Here is a 21,001-nt window from a genome sequence, read left to right on the forward strand (position 1 = left end):
ATTCCCGTCCATATAATAAAGTATATTATTTTGTTTCTGGGTGGTTAACTACTGTCATACCAAGTATCATTCAAACAATATTAGATTCACAATTTTTGTTTTACGTGCATTATGCTCTTAAAATTATTCGCCAACATATTAAAATATACAAATTACCGACAGGTAAGTATCTTCAAGACAGAATTAATTTATGTAACGCGTCGAAAAACTGTGTTTTTATAGTATTGTAACAGCATACCAAAATTAATAACCTTCGCATTTTATTAGGCGCGATGCATTGTTTACCACTCTAATCTTGAAATCATTTAAAATACTTATGTCGACAATGTATAGTACCTACATGTAGGTACATAGTAGTAATAGGTAGATGATAATTGGTTCCGTAAATAATCTAAATAGTATCTAGGTACCACATCATGTGTATCGGTCGTTACGAATACTAATTTTATTTACAATATCATATCGGACTATTGGAGAATTGAAAATGTGATGTAAGTATTTTTATGAGGGTAAAACATTTTTTTGATGAAAATAGGGGGTTCAAAATATTAAAGTGAATGTAACGTCATTGATGAACGACCCCTAATCAGTATTTTAACAAAAGTACCACCGTTGCCCTGTTTCAAATTTAATTCCGTCTGAGCGAATTGCATACCTAATACAGGACATATACGAATGCAGGACAGATTAATAAAATAGAAATGCGAGCACCAGTCGGTAAAAACCATGACTTTGAAGGTAGTTTTGGTTTATGACTTGATGACTGTCAGACAAATGTAATAAATGTACAAAATGTAATAAATAAAAAGTTCTGAATGTCCTCAAATATTATCAATATTGAATACACGTAACAAATTTTAATGCATATTATTGAAAATAACGTGTTCTATAACACGTATTTAAGTTTATCCCATATTTCTCCACACTCAATAATCGTACCTTCTTATAGCCGCACCCAGAAGGCAAGACACTTTCCTTATTAATATATATTCATTGAAATTCATTGTATATACGTTTTATGATGATAATCAATTCTCTCATATCCTTGTTAAATATTATTTGTACGAATGATGAATAATAAGAGATCGAGATTATCAAAACAATAAATTGATTTCTTCCTGTTTTGATTTCCGTCGAAAATGAAAATAGTGAAAAAGATAGGTTAATATTAACTATGTTATGTGACTGATGAAATCGGCCTAAAAGCCTCTTATATAACAAAATGGACGCCTTACTAATTCTCAGGCATATTGTTCACTACAAGATTATGTCGTATTATATTAGCGGAAGTAGTCTTGGTAATAATAATTACTGTGATATGGTGAAATGGGGGCGGTCCACGGTATGGTTAGATGCGTGGGAGTCAACTTTCTGCATTCTTCGCCGACGCAGTTAATAACGCATTTGACGTCCTCTGCAATGCCAATAATTGTATTGAGGTAGATGCCTTGATAAAAGAATGCCGTATGTTATTTTTATTCCTGGTGATATTATGATGTAAGTGTTTAAAAATATTAACATACGCAAAAATGTGGAGGTATGTTAAAATAAATCGTTAGTCACATACCTGTTAATTTTATTATTTTAAGTACTTCGGCTTTTAATCACTTTGACATTAAAAAACATTTGGAATGTGGCTCGTTTATGGCTTCTGGATGTTTGATCAAATCCGACCAAGTAACTGTTGTTGCAACCATAGAACAGATTAATAAAAAAATAATTAATTCTGTGTTCCCTAGTTTCACCCAAGAATCACAAACATAACAGAAAGTGGGTTACTTTCTGTGTGGGACTGTAACAAACTTTAATTCTTCTCTATACACTTAAGCACGTCGTGTTAAAGAATATATTATTAGTTCCAATGGTTATGTCTACATCAAAATATGCATTAAACTTTGTCACGTGAACAAAACGCGCGTTCAATATTGGTAACTTTTGAGGACACTCGGTGCGATTTTAATTTTCTAGGTTTGGCCATCATAAAGTAATCATTACATAGGTAATTAGGTAGGTACTATTAAACTAAGTGGAATTAGTAGGTATCTACTACCTATTGTATTTTTTTTTAATTATTACAATGTACTTTCATCAACAATAATTGACAGTTAATAAGGGGGGAAACGTAATAAACCGTATCTGCCTTCAAAGTCCATGGCGACTGGCTTCCACATTTATATTTTATTAATCTGCTATGTAGTTGAAATTAACACAGAAAAATATCTATATAACAACGTATACGCAAGTTAGTTTTTTTCATATAAGTTCTATTATTCGAAAAATCATTATGTTATGGCCATGCCATATGAGTACCTAAGTGTTAAATGTTAAATTAGTATTTATTTAATTTAACAATACCATACGAATCTTGGTAATCAATCGCGTATTCTTTAAAGCCAGATTTTATAAGTAAGTATATAATGTATTAATCTAATATTTACTTGCCAGGTTTTGCCCAAAAAACAATGTAGAATTTATAATAATAGTATGCATTGTTTGAATGAAATACGTAAAAATTGAAGACGTATAACACTCATAAATAAAACATAGATGACAGATTACGTACTACCATCATATTATTTCAACGTCCGGTTAAGACGGAAACCTCAAATCGACACCGCTCGGGATATCACACTACAAGTATTTTTTTTGACCAGACCCGCATCGACTATACGTTCTAAATGTGAAAGTTAATTATTTTTTAAGCAATGTTTTAACATTTCAAACGTTCTTATTCTCCGTCGTTCCCTCATGGGTGAGGATCGTGACCATCCAGAAATGCAGTCAACTTTTGAACGACTAAGACTCTTCACCTCTCACGCTTCTCTTCGGCAGAGTGAAGGGTGCAACCAGTAAGCTCCACATTTTCTTTCGGAGGATATTCGACCTAAAAATAAATTTAAAAAAAAACTTTGATACAAGGTATTGTAGCAAAGTATGTACCAAACGTTCTTTGAAACATTCAAATTCAATCATTTATTTGTTGTCTAGACTCTAGACAAATGTATGCATATTTTTTTTCAAAAATAATAATTTAATGCGTAAGTATGTTCATACTATGATATTGTGTGACAAGCATACGCGACAGAAGTGAACATTTTTTGTTCTCCATTTTCGGACACGTAGTCATTTACTTTTGTAAGCTTTTTTTGATTCTTGGAGATGTGTACAACACAAAATTATTTCGCATATCAAAATGTAGTTTCACTGGCGTGTGAGCGCGTCATGTAAGGGTCAGTAACGAGAATTAAACTGCGCACGTGAGGCATGAGTTGTCAGAACTTTTCGTCGAAGTTAGATATTATTTTTTGTGATGTTTTTTTATCAGCGGGATTCACACATTCATGGGAAAAAAAAGTTTTACCTCCATAATAAGTAACTGGTTTAGACTGTTTCAAACACTTTATTGTAAAATATTTAGAAATAATAGTTTTGTATTCATAGGGAGGTATGTTCCTTAGAAAATAAAAATGAATGGGTTTTAGGCAGGTAGGTGTATTGACTAAGGGTTTATGCTAATTTGTTCTGAACCACATAGGTAGGTACCTACTTAAGTAATAAGTTTCCAAACATTTTGATTTTGCCAGGATTGTTTATTTTTTAAGAAAACAAAACATTGTCGACATAACAAATCTAAATTGAAGACGTTCACAGCATAAGATTTACATTATAACAAATATTACCCACACAAGAGAGAGATAATACCCTCACAAGAGAGATATATATAATAATAATAATAATAATACAAAATACATAGCACGTCATCGAAAATGTCTAAATCTTTGGGAAGCGCATTGACTAGTCTTGCACTCTTCGCTAATGGTGCCTGAGGCTTGATACGAGGAAACAGTTCCGATCCAAAATAAATCATGGCTGCGACCACGTAGGTAATTGACAAGCGCATGTTAACTCAAATTCTTTAGGACACCAGGATTGGAAACTATCCCTCGCGATAACAGGCAAAAATGTTTCAAGAGCATTTCATTTGACGAATTATTGAAAGGTAATAATTATGTTATGAAATTTATAAAAACGCCCCAGGACGCTAAATGACCCGGCAGCTGAGACCCTTGAGGCGGGCCTGTATTTTAACATAATACTGTCCAATTTTTTCTATTGCCTTTCGGTCGATTTCTCACGCGTTTCACTTTTTTTTCGATCGGAGGAAGACCTTCGATGGCTTTTGGAAAACCGTCAGACCGCATAATGACGATATGAAAATGACACGGCGACGATACTGCACTGCCTCTTCGGCCTTGTCTATGGTTCTGTGCTGGCACATTTTTACCAAAATTATCACCATTATATTGAATTAATCAACTATCGCCAGTTCAAGGTGTTTCACGGCATTGTCTATTGTTTACAATCATTTTTCACGTGCTAAATATTTATTAGCTTTTGCTATTTTCAATTCCATCATCCGTTTTGACATCAAATTAAATGTGACATGATTATTTTTGACTTTATGAGGTTACTAAAAAAACTTGCCAGTTAGCGGGTATAACATATTTTTTACACTTAGGTATCTATCTACTATCAAATTTTTAAAGATGTTACTTGTTAATTATTATAATATTACTTATATAATAATAAATATTAATTGGATAGGTACCCACTGTTCATTGTGATGATTTTTGTTGTTTTTGATGTTTGTTGAAGTGCATGTACCTATACTTGTGAATATAACATTATTTTTTTTACTGATTTAGTACATATAAAATAAGTTTTTATTTTATGTAATAGAGGATAATATGATTACATATTATTATAGAATTAACACGTACCTAACTACACAATTGTTACAATAAAAAGAGTAACACAAAATAACAATATGTAACAGTGTAAAATACGTACTTATGCATATATATAAAATATTATTTAAGTGTCCCGAATTATATACAAGTATCTCATGTACCTACTTAGTTGAGCGGCACTCACATGTTTAATTGGTCAAGCAACGACCGATCTCAAAGCATACGGTCACCATGACCATTCCCATTTCTTTAAATAAATATATTTTTCATACTTATTGATTATTTTTTGTAACATGTATGATTCTGAGGTTAGTTGTAATATAATAGCATATTAAACTAAGTATTTTACTTAAAATATAACAACTACTTAATATTTAGTTAGGTACTTAATTCACATAATTTAGTAATGATCAAGCTCGGTTTCGTCAGCTATAAGAGACATTATCTCATACATATACATATAGACATATTCTCGCTCTAAAATTTAGCACAGCCAAGAGAGGTGCTGTTAAAGCATAGCACTTATTGTAATAAGTACAACTAACTTATTGTAATTGTTACAATAAGTGCTAATATTTCGATACAAAAATATGAAAAACTACCCTCGACAGCAGTCTTGTGTATAGAATAGATGCGCAGCCACCTGACATTCTTGTCGACGCGCTCTATAATATTATTTAGCTAATAATAATATTGTTTTTTATATCATAAGTAACAATATTCATAGCTAAAGAACACTTTGATTTTAATTCAATACAATAATTTCATATGAATCTATTCAAACTATTTTGATTGTACTATTAGCGAATATAACTAACTACTTACGATAAAGATTATTGACGTGATTTTATATGTAATATTATGTTTCCGCTTGTTATGTCACTGACAAACTGTCGCCATGCGAGTAAATTAATTGCGTTTTTGCTTCATGCAAAACTTAAAAAAACGGAAAGATTATTATCAAAATATACAAACAATAGTTCTCATTTTCATATCAATTCTAATAATCGAGCAGATTAAATCTTGTTTTAAACAGAGTCGAAAAAAATACAATGCGTTTTGACTTTGTTCGTTTGCCGTGAGAGCGAAAGTTAACGCATAACGTTCGAATTTAGAATTATTCGCGAACAGTAACACAATTTGGAATTTTTCTTTCGGTATATTGCGTAATTTTTAAAGCTGTCATTTGAATTCAATTGTTTCAAATTGATCGATTAGCTGCTATATAACAATTGTTAAATGGAGTTTCGGCCAAAAGTTTTGGTATTTTACATAATGACTCTTGCTTTGTTTAAACAGAATTGTAATGTTCTACTTCATTTCATATGCATATTTTAATAATGAAATTTAAACCAAAATACTAACTAGCACCTGTTAAATAAGCACGTGTTGTATAAAGATATCGTGGTAAATATATTTTCGGACAAGTACCAACCAAAAATAATCAATAATTTGCGGGACTTGCAAACCTTGTAGGTTTTGTCGATTAGGATTAGTCGATAATAATATCAATAAACACGGGGAGCGTATTACTGTTTCAATAATAAATTAAAAAAATATGGTAGAATAATTTATTAATTGAGTCAGCATTTACTTGATAGAATTCCATTGTGTGGATAGCTATTTTGGTTATACCTACAGAAATAGCTATCGACTGAAAAACATAGAAATTGTAGAATTATAATATAATTTATATTATTATTTAGTTTGCAATAATTCTTTATCCACGGGATGTTTGCGGCTTTATTAGATACTGATAAAATGACTAAATTATCGAATGTTTACATTAACTATTAATTTATTAATCCATTTTTATAGGGTGTAGTTTTTATACTTTTACCATTGTAAGTCAATTAAAAAATCTCCGTACCAGAGAAGTGAACTATGTTAATTGTAAATGGTAATTTTTCAGCTGAAGATAAAACAAAATTGCCTGTGTGGACCAGAACCAGACTTGTCTAACCCACAATTATACAGTTCTGAGATAATTACTGTTAAAATTATAGATTTATTGAAAAAAAAAACTCTATATTGTTTCTGTAAAATACCTGATAATTTATCAGACGAATCACTTGAAGGCTTCTTTTCACTGTTATCTGTTGAATAATCTTTATCTGTTTCTTCCAGCATTTCATGAATGTCATCCTTGTCTGCCATTTTTATGTGGAATAAACAAATATGGCACTCATAATGAATTATTTTATTTGATTGCAAGAAATGATTGTAGAGATAGTGGTGTCATAAGACCATGGCCCCCACAAAGGGGGAGCTGAAAGGGTTCTAGCCTGGGGGCCTGGGCTCAGGAAGGGCCCGGCGTGGCGGGTCGACCAGATAAGTGATATAAACACACATCACAAATCCTAAAATAGAAAAAAGTCTATTATAGGCGCTATTGTTCTTCAGTATTTTTATTATTTAAAATTATGTGGTTGTACGATTAAATTTTAATTGTGTATCGATACTCGACAACTCCATAATTCAAATGGATGTACCAAAATATACAAAAAAACATTAAATATACATTAATTTTATCGCGTACACCATTTATTTTAATATAGGTACCTACTGTAGAGCGTCACACTACCTTTATCTTTAGCGATAGGTAGGGAGGCCCGCCAAAGAGCCTAGCCTGGGGGCCCGCTTCAGGATGTGGGGGCCATGCATAAGACTCATAAGACGACATTTTTTTAGTGATAACCATTATTTGAACCAGACAAAAAATTAATATTAGGTAATAGCGATGAGATGACTAACTCAGTTTTTTTGTTTTTGTGGGTTGGACAAGTCTGTTTCTGATCCACACAACTTCGTCGCAGGTGATTTTAATTGAAGTACCAAGCTACGAGTACGTATATGAACCGATAAAGACACGATCGTGAACAAAATCCATAATGGATTATTGTTTTTACCTGAAATTAAAAAAATGCATTTTCAATCTCTCAGATCCATGACCATTGATCGATTAAATATTTCGATTAATAAGCTAATAACACCATCTATTTATTTATAATTAAATAAGAATAAATTTAGAAACTTCAAAAATTGTATTGTACTTATATCGTATGCAATTCAAATCATTGTGTGAATCCTAAGCGGCGTACTTAATTCAATAATTCGAATAATTATGTACCCCTATTGTTAGATTTTAATTGATTCTTTGTTAAATATATGTAAGCAGTAATTAACCTCTTATTTGAACCATATTTGGATAGATGAACAAGCATTTTTATTAAATAATTAAAATAACATTGTTAGTCAAGTAAGAAAAAAACATATTTAGTTTCTCATGTCAATTGTCATTCACAATAAGCTGGTGGGAATTCAGTTGATACCTAAATTGTATACTGTCGAACAATAATTAATTGATTGTTTCAAATTCACTGAATTGTTCACATTAACCCTAAGCATTGAGATAATGGTAATTAAGATTTGTAACAATGGTATCAAATTGATAGGATAATGAGCTATTTTTGACTGAATGCCATTCAAAACAATGGTTTTAGAGTTAATTTAGCAACTATGTATACCCCATTGAAAGGATCGTAGGTCTTAAGCAATTTTACTGTAATCTGAATCAAAAATTTCTCATACCTTCGTATTGATTGGAAGCATGGATTTGATCTGCCATGTTGTCATACTTGTCACCCACCACCACGAAACGAATTTTAGAGGGTGGGTACTGCTTGGTATTCTGGTTGAAATAATTATTACAGTAAATGAGAAAGATATACTCTTTTTTTCTTGTATTGTGTTAACTGTCAATGCATTGTATTAATAAATTAATAAATTAAAAAAGATCTACTCTCCTTACGTAATCGAAATATATAAATCGTCTTTCAGACAATATTGGTAATTGACAGACGTTTATAAGGAAAATTATATATTCTTTAACACGTGTTTATCCCATAATTATTTACACTCAATAATTGTACCTTCTTACAACCACTTCCAGAATATATAGCAATTACCAATATTTTTGTGTTCCCTAAAATTTTTTTTAAGCCTACCTTTTACGCCCACGATGACCGAGCGGCTTACACATCGGCTTATGAAGTTGTAGGTCCTACGTTAAAATCCTGGGTCTGGAAAATACACACTGTTTTTCAGGAGAGTATGGACCTAATAGGTTGAGCAAGTGGTTAATATACATACATTACTCGTTAATTTTTTTTGTATAAACCTTCACTCTGTGGGGTCTAGGACGATTTTGCGCCGGGACAACTCGACGCCACGCAAATCGATAATAAATAGACGAGATTTAATATTATTATTTATATTTAAATTATATTATGATTGAATCCATAGTTGGTGAGAATTTAAATATGCACACGTAAAGAATGATTTAATCGTGCATATGTTTAAGTTCCAACGAAAAAAGAGTTTTTTTGTTTTTATATAAAGCCTGGCATGGTAATTCTCAATCCGCAATAAAAAAACACTATGTTAAAAGTAAAATGAATTAAAACTACTAAGTAGTTAGTAGTAGATAGAAACTGATTAAAATTCCTTGTGTACGTTCTGTTTACGTGTCTACGACAGTGCGGCGTCCAATTGTCCTGGCGTCCAGTTGTCCCATTCCCCACTCTCTGCAAGCCTATATCATTCTATTAAGATCGGACATGGTCAAAAGAAAAAAAAATCAACAGACCTTTAAGGACAGCTCAAAGTTAAATTAGATTATACCTATATGTATAAAATTTAAAAGAAAACCGGTTTTTCTCAGATATTTATAACAGACGATACTTTCGGTGGACAAGCTTAGTACAGTGGTATAATCGGAAATACCTACAGTGTGCACAATATTGTTATTCAGACCCGGAGCGCTGTGTTCGAATCCGCGACGGATTCGCGTGACGTACTCTGTCGTTTCACAATTGTCTTTTCATATTTATGATTTTAATTTTTGTCGAAGAAAACTCGGAAGATGTCGCTAATTCTAATTTTATTTTAATTTGCCTCCTAATTTCTTTTGTTACAGAACTACGCAGCAAAAAATAATGACGGCGGTTCCCAAAAGTTATTAGACCATTTAAATACCAAATATTTCTACTTCACGCGGACCAGAGGTCTCTTCAGGATATGCTACCCCAAGGAAAAACCACCAACCGGTAAGTCAATAATAATATTATATTTTATAATATCACCGTTAATGGTACTTCTTCGCAAAGGGAGGGACATGTGGATTGCAAACAAATATAGTTTTAAGGCAATACTTAAATGTGGCTTCGCGACCTAGACTGGGGGAGGCCTTATTACTATAAGTGTTTATATGACTAAAGTCCGACAACAAGAAATCGGCGATAACAGAAAGTCGCTTTTGTCGCATATAGAAGACTTCTCAGTGACGTACCTGCCATGGCGGCAACGCGCATGTGTTTAAATAATGTATTGGTTCTCTTTTTAGATGCGACTCCTTTTATTCTTCGCAATAAACCAAAAGTTTGCTAATAATAATTCTAACATCACTCCTGATCGTTTTTGACATATTTTTATTATAACAAGTTTCATATTACATAAATTGATAGATCCGTACACTCCACGGAAGCGTACTATGAAATAATAAATTTGGAGACGTTCCTTATTTGAAAACGGTGTGCAATTTTTAAGTGCGATTAGCTGCATTGGAGAAGATTGTTAGTTCACAGTTTCAACACGTGGACAATTAGTTCTTGTTAGACAATATTCACAAATATTTGCCTTCAGTTATTATTTATGTATTGCTTACATGTATATTATTATAAAAGGGTTAATCACTTTCGGTATATTCTTTTTTGTGTTAGGTCGACGACATTCAAATAAAAATACTATATTCTTATTATTATCGAGCCATCGCATTGTAAGTAGAGGTGTGCTTTACCCGGCTACCGTGCGAAGTGGTTGTTTAAATTTGTGCAGGTCAGTAACTGACTATTGGCATCAATACGGTTAATTAAATAATAAAGCGACTCATATTAATTGCCTCGTACATATATAATTATATTATTTTATGAAAAATATTATTATTAAGTAACTGAAAATGACAATGATGCATTTTTTATTACCTACGGCGTTATTTTCCACACTGTAACATATTATATAATTAACGAACAACTTTAATTTTCTAATTTCCAATTTACAAAAATATAAAATAGAAAATTAAATATGTGAATCACAAATCACAATCTTTCGTTTACTCTTCAAGTGAGGGTCAGAACGTTAAATCGAAATTATTTTCTATTTTCCAATTAAGCTTTAACATTTTACTCATTCAGTATAACGCAAACCTTTATTATATTATTATGTAATATTCGAATAATACAATAATAGTGATTTTAGTTTAAAAAAATCTACAGGAAAACAACTGCTTTGAGCCAAATAGTGTACAATAAATATTGTTAGTCATACCCAAAACCTCATGTTTTCATTGACCCAAAAATACTTACAAACTTCCGATGGAGCCGGTTAGTTTTTTTTTTAAATTCAATTAAACCCTACCTAAGCAAAACCATAATAGTTTTGGTGTGCTATAGGTGATATATTTATTGTACTTGTTAAATGTTTTCGTTGAATTAAGAATTCATTACCTATATTACAAATGGTATTGGTTAATTTTTTAAATTCATTAAGCTCTGTCTAAGCAAACCGTAATATATTGAAAGTATTCTTCTATATATTGTATTGTATGATTTAATGGCATAATTTCAAATATTTTATAGATAGAAGAATATTTTTTGACTATTATGTATTATGGCTTGGTTACGCAGGGTTTAATTCAATTTAAAAAAAAATCTAAAATATAGTTTAATGAAAACAAATACGTTTGACTAACAAACTTGAGTGTCCACTATTTATGTCGGATCTGAACAGCACACCTCCACCCTTCGCTACTGATATGTAGGGGAGCGTGGGGTAATGGGAGCGACTGCAAAACAGGTACCATCCAACACTAAAATGACTCGGAAATAACCAAAACATCTTCGTCAATCGTCAGCTAAGCCCGTCGATCAGTGTCGGCTGCTTAGTGGCACGTGCACGCGCGTGGCGAGTGGAAGTGTGTTTTGGGCTAGGTGCTTATATCAATTTACAATACATAAACATCAACGTAAGTACTTAAAATTTTACTTATTTTATCATATTTTGTGTCCATTGTATAGCCAGATACATGTATTTTTGTTTAGTAGTTTCAGAATCAAGGTTTAAAATGGTTTGGTTACGTTATTTATAAACCTTCAAATTGGTTGACATTCGGGTAATTGTAGCCTAGGTGGCTCCCATTACCCCTATATAAATTTCACACCTCTTTTACTAGTGGACAAGATTTTAATTGTTCCAGATGCCCAGAAGTAGAAAGCTGACGACTTGCAAGGCTGGTTGGACGGTGACTTCGTTGAAAAATGCCCTCCGGAACCAGAAAGATTATATTTGTGTTTTTTGCTTAGTTCCATAACATGACGTGTTGATTCTTTTGATATTTTTAGTACTAGAGCATATTTTTGTTGAATTACATTAGTAAATATTTAACATTTTATTGTACCTATGTCTGTTATAAAGTGTATAAGTGTTTGTAAGCATATTAAAATATGAAGCTCCCATTACATATTTGGTAAATTTTTGGCTCTCATTACCCTACATGTGGGGTAATTTGAGCCAAATGTGTTTTTTGGGAAAACGTTTTTTTTGTACCTTAGTTATAGAATTTTTGAGTGGAAATTGCAGTAATATTATTACTATGTAACCTAAGGACTCATTTCAAGTCTTAATAATAAACGATTAGAACATTATGTTACTTTTTTTCAACAATTTCCTTAGTAGGCTCCAATTCCTCCTTGCTCCCCTAAGTTACATAATAATGAGAATCGGTTGTTAAAAAATTAGAATGCCAACACTATTTCCAAGGTGTGTTCATGTTAAGCGTCAATGACATTGAGCTACTTTACGAGCTGCTTGTTGGCGAATTTACAATCTGCATATAAAGTCGCCCAGTGTCATCATCGAACAACTTAACAAGCAGATTGTAAACAATCTACCGAGAAACGTTGAAAGTCGGTCAACTTTACACGCTACACGCCGGCGTGTGGGCCTACTGCGTCTGCGTTGTAGAGTGTAGTAGCGACCTCTCGGTAAAAAAACGAACTACGTTCTGTCAAAATAGTCGCTAGCTTGTTGGCTTCTCAGCGAATGGAAAGTTTTGTGTGTCATCATCACAATCGCAGTAGCTGAATCGCCTGCTTTTAAATTCGCCAACAAACAGCTTGTAAAGTAGCTTAATGTCATTGACGCATTAGAGATAGGTATTCGCCTCTTTTGAATTTAAAGATAGATTCGCCATTAGATTCTGTCACGACTTGTATGGATGGTACATTTAACGTACAGATTATCGATTTGTATTATATTGCTGGAAGTTGGACCTCTTTGTTAGAATAACTGGATATATAAATTTCCTCTTATGTAATGTACCTACTAAAATAGTTCCTATGCAAAGTGTAGAAGTGGAGGTGATAAACATCAAAATACTTCTTTCAAAAACGTACGTTGTTGTTACTTTTTCATTGGACTTTGTGAAATATACTGTTATTACCAGGCAAAGTTTAAAAGTGTTACAACTAAAACTCAACAACGATACACTATTTATTTACTATTGCGTCTTATAGATATAGGTACTAGTGACTAATATGAGAGGAAAGTGTCGTTAGCGAAGGGTGGAGGTAGGCTGTTGAGATCCGTCATAAATAGTGCACATTAATCTTTGTCAGTCGTAAGTAATTGACAGATGGTATTGGTTAGTTGTTAAAATTCAATTAAACCGTGCGAAAACCAAGCCATAATAAATTATAGTCAAAAAATACTCATCTATCTATACAATTATTTTATTAAAATTATGCAATTAAATCATACATAACATTGAATATTTTATAGATAGAAGAATATTTTTTATCTATTATAGTTTGGTTTAGGCCAGTGGTCGGCAAACCACGGCACGCGAGCCGCATGTGGCTCTTTGGCCCCTTGAATGCGGCCCTGTTTCATAAGATCCGTTGAAACAACTAGCATGTGCTATGTGCTGTTCTTTCCCTTTCCGGTTCTACATATTCAAGCGAACAATCTTTTTAAAGCATTAACCTTATCAAGAGTAAATTGAGAAGTCGTCTTATTGATGAGAATCTGCAATCGTGCCTAAAATTAAAAACAACAATATACAAACCTGACTTAGCCAAACTTTCCAATGAGATGCAAGGCCATTGTTCACACTAAGTGTTTGTCAGTCATTTTTATCATTTAATTCTATGGATACCTAACTTACAATTTAATTTCAATCAATAAATAAGATCATTATTAAGTATGATATCAAGTTTTATTCAATGTACCTGTAGTATAATTAAAACTTAAAACTTTAATTAAAGTTTATTAAGTTTATAAATATTGTTGGTACCTACCTATATAGTTAAAGTTGAAAAAATTTGGCTCTCAAAAGAAATCTCAATCTTGTTCTGTTGATATTTGGCTCTGTTGACTAATGAGTTTGCCGACCGCTGGTTTAGGCAGAGCGTAATGAATTTAAAAAAATGAACCAACAATATTTGTAATATGTATTCTTAATCCTACGAAAACAAATAAGTATGAATGAAAAAGTGTGCACAATTTTGTCGTATCGCCCAAAATATACCAAAACTATTATGGTTTGGATTAGGCAGGGTTTAATCGATTGGGTTAAATTGTAGTCTTGGGTTCAATAAAAACGAATACGTATGACTAACAAAGTTTAATATGCACTATTTATGGCGGATTTTAACAGCCTACCTCCACCATTCGCCACTGGGGTATAGTATATATCAATTTTTCTTTGGGCTCCCCAGAGCTTGTGGCCAATCTGCGGTAAAATATAATCAATAAACTGCAGCCATCTAATTGAACAGGCCGGAAACGCTTGTCTAGTTAAGTTTATTATCGGCCTACACAACAGTGAATGCAGTGTAGAAACGCGTACGTGTAAATACCTTGCGTTTATATGAATCAACTCCACTTATGTGTGGGTAAGTAGGCTGTCACGTCGCCTTTGCTGCAATAAAGGCCTGGGTTCGATTCTGAGAAGGAATAACTCGCTCTTTAAAAACTGGGCGACCTCTAAACCAATTGAAATCATTCTTCCAAATGTTCATTACAATGATTTTTTTAATTTTCGTTTGTACGATGAGGTATGAATTGATAGTAGGTAGTGTATAAAAATATATTCAATAGAATTGGCTGCGATATATTATGAATGTAAATTGTAAATCAAATTATATTGTTTTAATTAAGTTGGTCACCCTATTTTATGAGCTAGTTTATTTTGGGCGTTGGTTTTTTTAACGCGTCAAAAACACAATAATTATTTATCTACAAAGAAACAATGGCCAAGTATGAATAAGTCTATTGAATTGATTATATATCTGATAATCTACGATACAGTTATGAGGAATCAACTTTGAGTTAACTACGTACACAAAGTAAACAATTTTAAATTATATATGGTAGTGCAGGATCCCATAGACTTTTCGTATACATAATATGCGGAACGCATTCTGACAATTGGAATAGGTTCTAGGGGTCACCAAGATATATAATGTCGATGTTGCCAGGCGAAATTAGTGGTCAATTTTTTTTTATTGAGGTTTTAATTTTTTTTCTTATAACCCACCAAAAATTGTTCTGAGTTCTTCAATAAAACCAAGACCGAATCAGGGATTGATTGATAATGCAATAATTGTACCATGCCATCGGCACGGTCGTAGAACGGTTCGTCCCATTTGAAAAAATAAAAATAGCGGGTACTGCAATGTATTCAAAATTATCGATTCTTAGGATCCTCTTTGGCTTAAATTTTTTTTATTTAGTAGCATTTTTGTATAGAATCACCCAAATTGCTTTTTTTACCATATTATATGCATATGACATTAGTTTTAGTATTATGGTTAATACATAAACTCTGTTGGTTGCACATATAGGTATGTGAATAAATGAAATCACGATAACCACTAACCACACTAAGTACACATTTATTAAAAAAAAAGAAGCAATAAGTCAAGTGTTCAAACTGCTTTAAGTATCATGATCACAGTTTTTACAAACACTAGGTCCTTACACATTTGCACAATGATATACATGTCAAAGCCGATTTCTTATAACTACATGATAATGTACGGCAGTTAGAATTACATTTGCATGGCTTAACTAAATAATTTGGTAGAGGTTCATTCGTCATTTGACTTGGATACAAATTATTTTCTCGTAACTCAAAGCCAAGTTGTAGGAAATCAGTAGGCTCAATAGTGTATCAGGTGAGCTTTTCCATAAATAAACTTTTGCTAAAGCCCTTAAACAGTGTTAATACTTATAATATGTAAGCCTTGAAGATTGTCCCTTAGATGTGCTGGATTAATTGCAAAGATTCTTTTGTGAGCCCTCAAAATAAATTACAGCTTGTTAAATTTATTTGCAAAAATGCTCCCACATTTGCAAAAATCAACGAAGAAAGTGAGCTGTAGATTTGTGGTGGATTTGTCGACCCCACACAATGGTTTAAATTGTAGTGATCAATTTTCAATGACGCCATTGATTTAAAATCAAAATCATTAGATTCTAGAGTGAACTCTAGATCCTAGAATGTTCTGTCATATATTTCATGCTGTAAAAATGCAAAGTTTGGAGATTAACACAGTCCCGATAAAGATGTTTAAATCTTAGGCATTTATTTCTGTAATAAACTTGCAACGATTGGTTGTCGTGGATTATGGTTTGATATGGTCTCATAGGTACAAAAAAACAAGCTTTAACCATCTCGTCAAAGAGTTTTGTTCAGGATGCACTTTCAGCTTTAGGAAATGGATTGTTGGAGACCACAGCAGTTTCAAGACGTGGAAAAAGTTTGCAATTACTTATTATACAGTAAGTAGTAAACAAAAAACAACAGCGGATGAACTTCGATATAAATTTATTTCCCAAAATATTGGATTTAGTTTAAATTTGTCAAGAGTGATATGCACATAAATGATTCATTGTATTTACACTGTTTAAAGGCTTCAGCACAAGTTTATTTATGGAAAAGCTCATCTGATCCACTATTTGTAATTCTAACTGCCGTACACTATCATGTAGTTATAAGAAATCGGCTTTGACATGTATATCATTGTGCAAATGTGTAAGTACCTAGTGTTTGTAAAAACTGTGATCATGATACTTAAAGCAGTTTGAACACTTGACTTGTTTCTTTTCTTTAATAAATGTGTACTTAGTGTGGTTAGTGGTTATCGTGATTTCATTTATTCACCTACCTATATATGCAACCTACACTGTTTCTGGATTAACCATCATACTAAAACTAATGCCATATGCATATAATATGGTATTCACCTACCTATATAATATGCAACCTACACTGTTTCTGGATTAACCATAATACTAAAACTAATGTCATATGCATATAATATGGTAAAGAAAGCAATCTGGGTGATTCTATACACAAATGCTACTAAATAAAATAATTTAAGCCAAGGAGGGTCCTAAGAATCGATAATTTTGAACACATTGCACTACCCGCTATTTTTATTTTTTCAAATGGGACGAACCGTTCTACGACCATGCCGATGGCATGGTACAATTATTGCATTTTCAATCAATCCCTGATTCGGTCTTGGTTTTATTGAAGAACTCAGAACAATTTTTGGTGGGTTATAAGAAAAAAAAATAAAACCTCAATAAAAAAAAATTGACCACTAATATCGCCTGGCAACATCGACATTATATATCTTGGTGACCCCTTGAACCTATTCCAATTGTCAGAATGCGTTCCGCATATTATGTATACGACAAGTCTATGGGATCCTGCACTATGGGTTTCGTCATCGAAACTGGTAGAAATAAATGTCGAATCTGTTTAGTTAAATAATGTAGGTATATTAATTTAAAAGAAATTAATTAATTATTCAAAGTCGATTTTCTGCTTAGTTTGTTTTAATTTAAGTATTGGAAAAAAACTGTGTAGCATTTTATAACATCGGCATTTAAATGTCATATTTAAAATTAAAATAAAAACAACGTCAGTAGTATTGTGTAACACAGGAAAGATCGTTTAAATTCACCTGAGAGAAACGGTGGATTAATACAATATAATATTTGTATTTCACAATATTTGGGTCAGACAGGGAGAAGTTTTGTTGTCAGGTTTAAAGAGCATTTTTTATACATTCATGGAAAACAGATGAAACAGATTCACAATTCACCCGACGTTTTATAGAAAATAGCCATATTGTGAGTCCAACTCGTGTTTTCGTACGTAACATCTTCGCTTTCAGCTACGGTAGGATTCAACCAAGAAAGAGTAAACGTTCGCTGTTTGTATTTTCAACGTTGGTTATCTTTGTATCGTTCTAACGACGTGTTTATATTAGAAACAGTTGATTAACACCATAAACAATTTAAATATTATAGAATCAACAAAAGAATGTTTAAAAAATACATAGCACCTACGAATTGAGAATAAATTGTAATAATAATAGTTACAGGTACTTATTATTAGCACACCATATTATGATGAGTGATGACATTGTCTTTCTTTTGACCTTTTCTAGTGGGAATAGAAGGTCATCTTACATCATGTCATGACATAGCTAATGAATATTCCTAACAATTATTATTTCATACTTATATACCTAAAGTACAGTATATAGAGAGAAATGAATATTATACATATTATTTACTTGTTTGAAAAATGGAAAAATATGACCATAATGATATTTATTTATTTATAAACGACTCATACATCTAATTGATCTAAGAAAGAATAAAAAAAATCTTCATTTACTTCGGAGCTTAAATGCTTCAATGGATGTATTGAGCATGTCAATAAAAGAACTATCTAATATACAATAAATCAGAGGGTTGGAGCAGACCTTTTTTGAGTTGCTCTGCTCCGGGACCTAATACTTGCTCCAGCTCCGCTCCATGGTCTGCTCCGCTCCGGGTAAAAGGGGTATTGTATGTATAAATGTTATTTTTTTTATAAATAAGTAGTTTTAAAATCGTCATTTTCATTATTAATTACGTAATTTAAACAAAATTCCGACAGTAATACGTCTTTCATTATTTGCATGTCCTGGCAGTGTTGCCGTATTTCAAATAATTCCAGTGTTGCAAAGTGTCAAATATAATATTCTCATTGGATTTTAGGACGAAAATTTTATAATAAAAAAAACATCCGGAGCAGTGGAGCACTACAAATGTTCGGTGCTCCGGCTCCGTTTCTGCTCCGGGTAAAACCCCATTGCTCCACTGCTTCGTGCTCCTGCTCCGAGCACCGCTCCAACGCTCTGCAATAAATCCTTAGCATTCATGAATGAATAGAGAAGTAGGCTTTAATAGGCGAAATACCAAGTTTTAAGTCAATAAAACGTATAAATTTACGTTGATATATTTCATTGAACTTTATAATAATGGGGACCACGTTTTAGAAAAATGTATTCCAGAATAATTATGGAATTATCTGGTTAATTGTTACGATATTTATTCACAAGAGACCGTATGAGAAAACCTAGCATTTTATTAGTTTTAGAGGAAGTTTGATATTTTTCTAATCGAAAATGATTCCATATATTTTTTTGAAGTTTATTTTATACAAAAACTTTAATTATCAAAGCCTCAATTAACTTATTTATAGTTGATTTTAATTGGCGATGAAATAGTTACATAAACGTAGGAGCATAGTATGTTCAACATACTAACTAACAGGTATTAACGTATCGAAAAATAATTGGTGCTCATAAAAAACCTCCATATCGTATTTTTTGTTTGAGGTTTGATCGAGTCATCTTAACTCTTTTGCGGAGAACAACATTATTTATCATTTGACCGATTAACAAATAATATTTCTTTATTGCTGTTTGGATCATAAACACTATTAGCTGCATCTAATATATAGTTATATTAAAAAGGTTTTTTGACGCTTGTAATAACAATAGAAGGCCCTAGTACTGCCATGGCAAATATATCTCAGGGCAGAAGTGTGAACTTTGCTACAAATTAAACTGCAATGTGAAATAACATGTAAACTTTAGATAATGTAATATTATAGGATTATTGGCTTCATTTTCATATATTTACGAAAGCTCCATCGCTATAGAAAATGGTTTTCAACATCTTCGATTAACTGTCATTTTATTTGATATAATTAATATTCTTTACTGTAAGTCCTTGTTTGAAGGCCACAGTGGATAATTAATTAAAACGCAGAAGAGTTAGTATTTAGATTGTTTTTGAGAAAGTCGTCATCCTTGTTTTTTTAATAGTGAAAGATAAAAACATTTTTTCAAAATAGCTATTTTCAAACTAAAAAATCATCGAGCGTACTTAATCTCAGCCCCGATTACTTTATGTCTTAAGCGTAGGGTGTTCAACCAATGTGTGCTACCCGTGCTCACGTATGGCTGCGAGACGTGGACCCTCAACACGAGAGATGTCCAAAAGTTAAGAGTCACACAGCGAGGCATGGAGAGGTGCATGTTGGGCATCACGCGAAAGGACCGTAAGAGAAACGAATGGGTTAGGAAGCAGACAAGAGTACGCGATGTAATAGACGTTGCCAAACAGCTGAAATGGAGATGGGCGGGGCACATTGCTCGCCGAAAGGACGGCCGCTGGACAAATGCCGTCATCCAATGGTACCCAAGGGGTACGAAACGGCCACAGGGTCGCCCTAAAAGCCGCTGGATTGACGAACTGGTTAAGTTCGGCGGAAATACGTGGCAGCGAACGACACAGGACCGAGAGAGTTGGAGATAGCTTGGGGAGGCCTTCATCCAGCAGTGGATTGACCCCGGCTGATGATGATGATGATGATGATATCTTTCTACTGCAAGGTAGACCTAGAGGTCGCTGGATCGAGGAAATGATAAAGTTCTGTGGAAGTACGTGGCAACGCAACGCACATGACCGAAAGAAGTGGTATCAGCTTGGAGAGGCCTTCATCTAGCAGTGGATAGATTCGGGCTGATGATTTCTTTAGTCCATGTTGTTTTCTCTCAAAAGATATTAGATATGGTAGGGTTGGCGTGCAGTCATTTTAGTTTGTAGGGATTCCGTCAAAATAACATTATATTATACCCATTATTGTTATATTATTTTACCTACTTAGGGTTTTTTTTAAATCTCTTTATAAAACAGTTGATTGAATCAGTTACAAAGGTGCATTATTATTTGTATTTATTCCTGAATAATGAGCTTATAATAAAGTTCACGAATAA

At 32.7% G+C, this 21,001-nt stretch overlaps 1 protein-coding gene across 2 annotated transcripts in view; it reads left to right on the forward strand.

Annotated features, from left to right (window-relative positions):
* LOC147069914 (uncharacterized) overlaps positions 1-21,001 on the forward strand; it is a 150,360-nt gene that overhangs the window by 48,247 nt on the left and 81,112 nt on the right. For both annotated transcript variants that reach the window (XM_085949581.1, XM_085949582.1), the window contains exon 2: positions 9,730-9,859. In XM_085949581.1, the coding sequence (XP_085805707.1) occupies positions 9,730-9,859 (130 nt within the window). The remainder of the gene's footprint in view (positions 1-9,729; positions 9,860-21,001) is intronic.

Source organism: Rhyacophila brunnea, unplaced genomic scaffold, assembly GCF_057557595.1.
Source record: "Rhyacophila brunnea isolate RB1 unplaced genomic scaffold, BYU_Rbru_1.0 scaffold_22, whole genome shotgun sequence".
Taxonomy (NCBI): domain Eukaryota; kingdom Metazoa; phylum Arthropoda; class Insecta; order Trichoptera; family Rhyacophilidae; genus Rhyacophila; species Rhyacophila brunnea.